Source organism: Coturnix japonica, chromosome 2 (genome assembly GCF_054131305.1).
Source record: "Coturnix japonica strain WE chromosome 2, WE-NBRP24, whole genome shotgun sequence".
Lineage (NCBI taxonomy): Eukaryota > Metazoa > Chordata > Aves > Galliformes > Phasianidae > Coturnix > Coturnix japonica.
The window spans coordinates 72975146-72985380 of NC_140664.1; the positions used below are offsets into that span (position 1 = coordinate 72975146).

The window sequence follows — 10235 nt, forward strand, 5'->3', positions numbered from 1 at the left end:
AAAAAGGCAGAAAGTCACTCCAATTAATTACTCGTATCAAGTCTGGTTACTTTATTTTTTCTTTTTTATCTGCACAGTCAGTTAAAACAGTTAACATGATGAAAACAGACAATCACAGAAGCTTTAAGTACAGTATCTTAACACTGAAGAAGCAAACGACCACCACATAGAACCCTTTTTTTATGCTGGTCATATCCAAACAAGACAGGAATACATACAGAGGTCTAGTTCAGTGTAAAACTTGATATTAAGCAGCAAGTTGGCCACAAGTTGCAGGACAGTGTGTGGTGTTTACTGCAAATAGCTACAGCAGCAGAGCTAAGTGAATGAACTGCATAGAATTAACCTTATGGACAAACATTAGAACACCGTGATAACAGCCTTAGTGGCTCGCTAACAGGTTTGAATTATGCAATTCAGCAAGAAACAATTGTCTACATTCTTACATTTTAATAGTTTTCCTACTTTGTTCCACCAGTCCAAGCTGCATTTGTTCCAGCCTTCCTGCTATTAACTGTTTTTAATTAACTGCCACATATAAGTAATCACTGCTTATTCAAAAGTTGCACAGCCCCTGCAACAAAAGTGATATGAATTTATTTAAAGTAATCAACCCGAAGTACATTCAATAGAACAGCTGCAACAATAAGGCAATGAACAGTTTTAAAAATAGATTTTACTAAAGAAAAACGACCAAATACATAACCTGTTGCCTTCATAAGGTTTCAGACTTGAATGGGTCAACTCAAAGTTAAGTGCTTATTCACTAGTAACGTTTTGGAAGTACACCAGTAAAAATACTGAAAGACATGAGTATATTGGACTGCCAGCAATCACAACCCAGGTCTTATCACAAGTGTGCTTTCACTCACATAGCTTCACTCTTACAGGTTTACATGAAGTGCCCCGCACAAAGATATTACTACAGACTCTATGAGGAAACAAAAAGTGTATTGACAGAAAATACCAGTATTACAAAATCTTCCAAACCTCATAATATAAGCCTTTAGGCTGCTACTAGTAAGACTGTGAATGTTATACACTGAGCAGGTACCATTATTGGTAGCTATGTCACAGCAGCTTTAAAAAATAGCATCAGATGTTTAAAAAAAAAAGACTGAAAGTAGCTTTTGGGAGTGAAATGTACACTTAAAAACCACAAAGGGATTTGTCTGGCTAGAACAGATGAACCATCCAAAGATTCCACATTCATTTGTTTTACACTACTATCCAATTACGTATTTAATCATCGTCAGCATTCAAACCCACGTGGATTTTCCTTCATTAACTTGTTCCAGAGTCTCTTCACCCTTAGAGCTGCTCTGGCTAGCTATATTTTATTGCTGTAATTTCACATTTCTTCACAGCTATGAGAAGCAGAGACTGAACCAACTGTTACTTATCCCAGCTGACGAAATTCAAAGCATGAGCCTTTTGCCATCTTCAGTAGTCTTAAATCTAGGCAGAAGTGGAGTGGAGTGTTAATATTCCACACCAGGACTGAAAATAGAGCAATCTCACTTGCATGCCCACATAAGTAAAGCTCAAAGACAAATGGTAAACACTTTTCTTCAGAAAAGTGCTCCAGTACTGGGTTAGCACTGCTGAGCTGAAAGCCTCATCGTGTGAAGAGGTACAGGTACAAGAATATAGAGACATTAAATTGCATGGGGCAAAGAACCAGATTGCTTTTGTTCAGTTTGAGCAGATGGCAATTTTACTCAAGAAGAAACATTATTAGGAATTCCCTTGTCAGTCATGAGGACAGAGGAAGAAGACCATTGCATTTCTACATGTGTCTCAAGGATGTGAGCGTAGCACTGTCACATCATGCTTGAAAGCGTAATCCTGTAATAAAAAGCATGCTTATACATACATGCCAGCAACTAAAACAACTTTCAGACTTCAAAGGAGGGTCCAGACTAATTTAATGTGCTTTAATGCTGAAACACCCAAATCATTTGTAAAGTGAATGCTCTCATTAATTTTCATTCACAGATGACAAATTAAAACAAAGGCACCAGAGAAGTAGTCTTTTGCCAGATGTAGGCCTACTTAATGAAAAAGATTAAAAGCTGCTTTTAGCTATGCAAGCAAACCAAACTTTGGAAGTTATATGGTTTAAACTCCTTAACAGCTTGAAGTACCATTCTGTTGTCCTGTTAAGCAATAGTTTTTATACAGCAAACAGTGATCTAAGCAATATCATGTATCTTTGAGAGATAATTGAAGCTGTTAACGAAGCAGACATTTTGGTAGTCTTTCCCCTACACACACGCAGAGAGGTGGGACTTCTATGGTTCTCCTCTTCCCAAAGATCTCATGCAGTCTTCATGAAGAGAAGTGAATCACCTAATTCTGAAGCGCAGAGTCAGAACCACTGTTTAACTCCCTCTCATTAAGGACCAACTGCTTGTTACTGATAAACATCAGCAAGTCCCCCACCAAACACAAGGTACCAAATTCATTGCTGTAACGCTACCTAATGTAAAGCATTAGAGTGATGTCTACTAAATTGGTCAGAATGCCTTAATTGGTTCCAGGCCAAGACTTACATCTGGTACCAAACACCTGATGTAAGAGTGTTCAAAAGAGAAACACGTAGTATCCGAAAGCCAAAGATGACCCTACAGATCACTAATAAGTACATAATCTAGGCACCTTCTTCCCTCCAACACAAGCTGGACTTTGAATTAAAGGTTCAGGAAGAACAAAGAAATCTATCCGACTGTTCTGCCTGTAACCCTTCTTGTGCTAAAACCAAGAAAATAGGTCTTATGACCCAATTCCTTTTTTTAAAGGAGATAACCAAAACCTCCCAACTGTGTTCACCTAATATTGTTTTCTCATATTTCATTTATACAGATATAAGAAAATAACAAAATTTCACTTTAGAATAATTTCTAAAGCAGGATATTCTTTCAGCCACTTTTTAAGTTCACATGCATTCTCACGGTTGGAAAAAATATATATATTCATACATACCTAAAGAAATAAAGTTCAACTTCACTATATGTAGTCGCAGTGCTGTAAAGAAAAATAATTTAGAAACTATTTCAAGTCTGAAATGTCTATTACGTTCAGACAGAGGCTAAGCCTATGGTCCAGGACCTGTTTTTTACCTGCGTGCAGGGACAAGAGCTACAACAGCTGAGCATTTTTCTGAAGGAGATTTCTCTCCACCTAATTTCTTCCAGTATTCTTTGACTTGCTGCTGAAGCCCTCCCTGAACCCAAAGCAGTATAGACTGACAGTTCAAAATAAAGGTCCATGGGTATTAATATTACCTCTTAAGTCAGTTTTTCAGTAAGAGCAAACCACTGAACAACACAGTGCAGAGGTGCTTAACCATTCATAGTTAGCCAGAAGCTCAAAACAGTATTTTAAGTTGTTTCTTCTGCAGGTGCCCTTCGCTGCCGAGCAGATTTCTGTCTACCTCGCTGTGGTGAAGGTGGAGTCTCCTGGTCAGCCTCTGTCTCCGAATGCTCGTTGTCCCCTTGCTGGGAACCCGTATCACCTATCAATTCTCTCAGGAACTTGAATTTAGACAAAAACAATTGCCAGACCACGTACCAGCCTGCAGGAAACAAAGAAAGAAGGTACCACTTTGTTACTTCATACACACCATGTCAGCCCTCAGGCAGAGTATATCAAAAAACAAGAAGGAAAAAAACAATATACAGAGAAAGATTGGCTGCCATCTTAATTACTCTCATTCCCAACACCCCTCATTTCCTCTTCCTCCACAGAGGCCCCCCTGTTTGTAGACTCCCTTTAGGTACTGGAAGGCTGCAATGAGGTCATCCCACAGCCTTCTCTTCTCCAGGCCAAAGAAGCCCAGCTCCCTCAGCCTGTCTTTGTAGGGGAGGTGCTCCAGCCCTCTGATCATCTTTGTGGCCCTCCTCTGGACCCTCATCAACAGCTCCCTGTCCTTCTCATACTGTGGGCACCAGACCTGGATGCAGTACTCCAGATGGGGCCTCACAAGGGCAGAGTAGAGAGGGACAACCACCTAATCACAATAAAGGCCATCATATTTTAGAAGTCATATTTCATACTCATTAAGAACACTTGCAGAGATCTTGAAATTAATAGCACGCTTTACAACAAACCCTACTCCAAAATTATGACTTGGAGACCAAATCCCCTAAATTAAGAAGTATTACCCCACCATGTCAAAGTCCCATTAAAGAAATATTAACATTCTCTGGTGAACTTGTGTAACATTCTGCTTTGTTGCTAAAACACTCTTGGTCCCAAAACTATTCAAGTGAATTTTACAGCTGACATAATCACATTTCTACAGTATCTTTACAAACATTTATGATCCACCACCACCCCCTTGATCTTAAATTGACTCTCCTGGAACAGATAACCAGGATTCAAAGGAAAAAAAAAAAGCAGCTGTATTTATGTCTTAATCTAACCCAGAACCTTCCTTTTAAAGTCTCATTTAACTAAGTTATTTGATGGAGATTCTCAAGTGCCACCGCACTGAGAACTAACACTGATCCCTTCCCCTTTAGCCAGCCAGTCAAGTTTCATAATCTAAAGAACAGAAAAGTCACTTAACGGTATTTCACAGACAAGTAGGATAAGATTCACACTGTGATCCAAGAAGTGCAGTACCAGAAACCACTGGTCTTAGAGCTGTAAATTAATTCCTCATTTTCCTATCAGAAGGTTTGTCCATTCAAGCTGATACCGTTGACCTACACAAATACAAAGAGCCCTATTTGGTAGAACCTGGAAAACCTGTCCTCTCCAGCTACTCAACTGTGAGCAGAAAAAATTGAGTGTGGACAAACAGCAACATACAAAGCAAGGGGATGCACTAATAGGTAGCACTTGTGCAACTACAGCACCCTGATTCTTCCTCCTCTTACAGGAGTCATGACAACATAAACAGCCATTACTTAAGACAAAGCAAGATCCCACCCTTCGCCTCTGCCCCAGAATACTCACATCCTGCAGACTCCATTTCCCTAACTTCTCTTCTTACAAACTAACTTCTAACTACACCAAGTACTTCCTTTTCTACTGAAATCTAATCCTTTAAGTTATTCCTGACTCAGCCGAACCTGATGTCTGACAAATGCATTAAAAACCCCTACATCTAGAAGAAGCAAATGACTGTTTGGGTGCCTTTTTCCTTTCATATCTAGGGGTTCTCCACTGACTGCAGGAAGGACAGCTGGGCTTGGAAAAGAATGGTTGGGATTGGAAAGGACCTTTAAGATCACCTGGCTCCAACCTCCCCACTACAGGCAGAGACACCTCCCACTAGACCAGATTGCTAAATAAGTTCAGTTTACCATCTCCACCATGTTAGGAGGATGTCTTCCACTCAGAAGGAGGTGACGCACTGGAAAATGTTGCCCAAGGAGGTTGTGGATGCCCCATCCCTGGAGGCATTCAAGGCCAGGCTGGATGTGGCTCTGGGCAGCCTGGTCTGGTGGTTGGTGACCCTGCACATAGCGGGGGGTTGAAACTAGATGATCATTGTGGTCCTTTGCAACCCAGGCCATTCTATGATTCTACATCCCTGATCACTGTTACACAGCCCTCCACACACACCCTGCTGCTTCCACATCAAAGACTCACGGAATCTCCCAGACAAGGAGGTACAAGTTAATCAAAGCAGAAAGATTCATTTCTTTCGCTTGTTCTCATTGCAGTGCCGGCTTGCAAGGAAAGTTTAAAAAACACATCCAAAATAAATCCACAGTTAAAGCTGCCCATTCAGCTGAGATGCCCTGCTGCCTGGCAGGGTAAAGAACAGAGTAGATCAGAAGCTTCTTAGAAATGAACAGACTCACAAAGAACTGAAGAAAGTTACTCTGGGTCAATGAGACTCCAGTAACAGTGTCACAAAATACCTGATCGCAATCAGTCCTCCAGGACAACTGCACATCACTGCAATGCCAGGGCTCCAACTCTTGGTACAGCCCATACCTGAATCCAGAGAGTCTGGAAACCTTGCCACCAGCCAATACTTTGTTTGCATCCAGGCAAAACAGCAGCTCCCAGTCACTGCCAAGTTTTAAGCAGGGAAGCGGCTGTCTCACTCCAAATGCCACAGCCAGATGCTGCCTAAAGACATTTAAGCCACGTTTGGCACTACTCCCTCAGCACATCAACCCCTCCTATAAATCGTGATGCAATGTATTTGCAAAGATGGGACTGCAAGTCAAAGCCTCAGTCCCCAACTCCCACATATGCATCTATACAGTATCACCATGTTGAACAGGTAACCTTCAAAGGTCTCTTCCAACTCAAATGTTTCTAGGGTTCTATGATTCTAGCAAGTAATATGGAGTACTGCTGAGAAGTCATCTGTTTTCTCAGACAAAATACAACTCACTGAGAAGGGAAGAAAGGTGATGTGGTAACAGCGCAAGAGAGTTTGGAGGTCAGGCTTCTATTTCTGCCTCTACTATCAGCTTCCTGAGCAGTCTTGCAAAATAGTTTTACTTCTGTCCCCACTGATTTATAAATAGGATCCTGCTATTCCAGCAGCAAACACTAATTTAAGACTATGGAATTATCAGGCTGAGTGAGCCCTGCATTCAAACACACATCCACAACAGAAAAACTTAACTTCTATGAAGAGAAAGTACATAGTTCTAGATGCTGACATAAGATATGGAGGAGATCTTCTCTCTGTTGCAAGCCTAATCAGGCATGGCTTGTATTTGGAGACTGATTTATTTAACACTGTCACAAAACTGTCCTAACAAAGCACTGAAGTTACTGGGGCAGAATTTAAAGCTCTGGTGTTTTTCCACTTGCAACCAAGTTGCACAACTGTATCAGCAATTTGAGTCACACAGACTTTGTTTTAAGGTCACCCAGGTCTCTCCAACAACACCTGGCTGGCCTCGCTCCCCAGATGAGATGAGCACACCTGTCTGTTCCTGGCACTGAAGGCATCTGTGTGGCTTCACCTGACTCCATGTGTTGATCCATTGGGTAACACAGAGGAAGGCAGTACTGGAATTCAGCTCAGCTGGTCTTCTGTTCCACCCCAACTCCTTCATTCTACGTGAACTCCTAACAGGTGTAGAGGAGCAAGGAAAGCACTAAACCAATAAGACCATGAGAGAAACCAGAGCAAAGTAGTCTGACAGGCTTGCAATCAAGTAGAAGCAATTTACTTTTGGCCCACTTTTAGAAGAGCAACTGAACAACAGCTCTGGTTATAGTCTGAATGGTTTCTGTGTCAGATGTGCTCAGTTTACAAACTCCACTCACTGCAAGCCCTGGGTGCTTCCTTAACAAATTGAGCTCCACATGGGAAACTGCAAATGCAAGCATCCAGAAGTGTTAAATAGAAGAAATCAGGTCACTTATTCAAAGTATTTCTATAGACAAATGCCTAATTCAGGCATAATCATTTGCTTTTCACACGGCTGATGAACTGGTCCTAATAACTTCCGATCTTTTGTGCTCTGAATTTTTATCTTCAGAAGAATTTGGAACTCGATGGGATGCGTGCTGTGAAAATTAAATAGTGGGAAGGATTTCGTGCATGTGATATGTAACAGTCACACCATCCTGCATGCTTCATTCCATTGCTTTCTGTTAGCATTCACACCACAACTCCTCCTATAGAAGCCACTCAAAACCCAAGTGACAGCCCTTCAGTTTCTTGACCCTGTAAGCCCTTTCCTGAGGCTGTTAAATACCACTCATCAGATGGCTATAAAACATTCTTATCAGCTGAAGTTTACTCAAGCTTATATCCAACTGCTCTGGTGTCAGGTTTGTCCACTAATTTTATGCCTCACCGGCTGGCATTTACTCATATCCTGTCACACAGAGCACTCACCTCCTCCGGAGACCAACAGGCTGTAAAGAACAGAGATCTGTAGCTAAGAAGGCAATAAGGAACCACCTATCACAGGCACAAATAGATTGAAGGTGACTTATAATCAAGTTATTCTAATAGCAGCCTTGACACCACTTCTGCTCAAGTATTATCCACTAATGGCCTTGGCACAAAAACTAGAAGCATCCTACTACTAATTAGTGAAGCACAGCATGAATTGCTATCTAACCTTATCTAATCAACTCTTAACAGGGCAACAGTCAAAAAGCACCACCCCCAAACCATTAAAATGGCAGCGTTCTGTGCTTAGTACCTTTAACATCTAGGTACGTGCTGGCAACCTTTGCAATAAGCTCTGATATTGTTAACACTGAGAGTATGGCTTAGTAAGCTGACAAGCCTTTCTTCTATTAACTTGAAATGGTAAAAGCTTTGGCCTCCAAAACACTCTGTTAACAAGCTTGCCATTTTCCCCTTGTGTAAAAGAACACCTTTTCCTTAATTATGCCTGTTGGCTGATCATTAATATAACCCATAATAAGGCAATTGAAAAACTGCTGCCCGACCACCTTTTACTCACTACTTGGTTTTATAACCACCGTCCTCCCCCAGCTATGTATTCTGCAGGCTAGACAGCTCTAACCTACTTAGAATCTCTTCATGCAGAAATCATTACACAGCTCTCACTACTCCCTAAGTAACTCTTGGGTTTTTCCCTTTAAATAGTGAAATAGACTGTTGGAGACATAAGCACATATTGCAAAGTCTTTTCGCAATGCTTTACAGCTTTGAGTATAACCAACTTCTTTAAGCATCAGGTGTCAACAGAGCCTTCATTTGACTCACTATGTTTACAAAAAACACTTACAAATCCCCCAGCAGTCACTTTTTTAATCTCAGGAATGCTTCATACTGAAGTATAATTGAGTTCAGTGTTGGTGGCCACTCTTCATTTTTACTTCTTATTGAATTCAACACACTGATCACATTCACCCGCATGCACTACATCAGTGCTTCCCTCCAACAACTCCTAAAGACCTTCCCATTTAAATAACCTTTCTCTCTACACCTACAAAGTACCTGGTCTTGAATCCCCTTTTTGTTTGCTTGTTTATCTAAAAACATGGAACCAAGCATTGCCCTCAACCTATTCCAGTGAACAGAGAATCGCAGAAGCATTAAGGTTGGAAAAGGCCACTGATATCAAGTCCAACCCACCCCCACCAATCACAACCTTCATCCACACGTTTCTTAAACACCTCCAGGGATGGTGACACCACCACCTCCCTGGGCTGCCTGTGCCAGAACCTCATTGCTCTTCCTGAGAACAAGTTTTTCATAATATCTAATCTGAACCTCTCTTTCCTGGTGCAACTCGAGGCCATCACCTCTGGTCTCATCACCAGTTATCTGGGTAAAGACGGCAACCAGCACCTTGCCAGAACACCCTTTCACTTGTAGAGAGCAATGAAGTTTCCCCTATATCTGCTCTTCTCCACATTGAACAATCCCAATTCCTTCAGCTGCTCCCCATCAGACTTGAGCTCCAAACCCCTCATAGCTTCATTGCCACTTTCTGGACACACATTACAGGCTGAGGGATACCAGCAGGGGGGTGACCTCTGTTCAATGGTGTTCCACACCTGAAGTGCTTCCAGATGATCTGGAAACAAGGAGGAAGGGTGTCCCAGCCCACTCCCACCCCCTGAGCATGGGGCCCTTTCCTTTCTTCAAGCCAACCGTGCAGAAAGGAGCCATCAGAGCACGAGAACACAGCAGACAGGCCACAGAAACAACAGAGAGGTTGCAAAACTCCCTCAAGATCACCCAGCCCAACCACCCACCTACCACACGTATTTAATCACAGTCCCTCGGTACAACATGTTTACTCGAACACCTCCAACCACACCGAAGCCGACCCCAGCTTGGACACTCACCGCACAGCATGAAGAGCAGCACGCAGGCCAAGGTGGCCACGATGACCAGCAGTGTCAGCCCGATGCTCTGCCACATGCTGCCGGGCCCTTCCCCACCGCCACGAGCGGGGCCCAATTCCTGACGGCGGCTCCACAGCCCGCTCGCCCCTCACGTAGGGCCCGACCCAGCCCGGAGATGCAGCTTTACACGGACCAAATCCCAAAGGTTATAGGGCACGGGCAGCACCTCCCATAGCCGCCCACTATCCCGGAGGAAGAACCGGCAGACCCCAGCGCCAGCCGAGCCGGCGGCGGGGCGGGCTTTACGTGGTGACGCCCGCGGAGCGCTGAGCATGCTGGGAAGCGTAGTTCCGCTCTCTGGGAGAGAATGGGCGGAGCTGGTAGAGCAGACTACAATTCCCAGCGTGCTCCGCGGTGTTACAGGCCCAGGCCGCAGCTGATCTCTCTCAGAGAAAGCTGAGGGAAAA

General features: G+C 43.0%; 1 protein-coding gene across 1 annotated transcript; it reads right to left on the reverse strand.

Moving 5' to 3' along the window:
- Window positions 1-27: 27 nt before the first annotated feature.
- Window positions 28-10065, reverse strand: SMIM13 (small integral membrane protein 13). Its single transcript, XM_015854572.3, has 2 exons — window positions 9769-10065; window positions 28-3577 (listed from the first exon to the last, which is right to left on the reverse strand). The coding sequence occupies exons 1-2, from the start codon at window positions 9842-9844 to the stop codon at window positions 3384-3386; spliced, it is 270 nt and encodes an 89-aa protein (XP_015710058.1). The 5' UTR covers window positions 9845-10065; the 3' UTR covers window positions 28-3383.
- Window positions 10066-10235: the final 170 nt, after the last annotated feature.

Excerpts from the sequence above, each read along its gene's own strand:
- SMIM13 (XM_015854572.3), bottom strand. The coding sequence starts at position 9,844 with ATGTGGCAGAGCATCGGGCTGACACTGCTGGTCATCGTGGCCACCTTG. Across the intron at positions 3,578-9,768 it reads GCTGCTCTTCATGCTGTGCG|GCTGGTACGTGGTCTGGCAA; the intron begins GTGAGTGTCCAA and ends TGTTTCCTGCAG.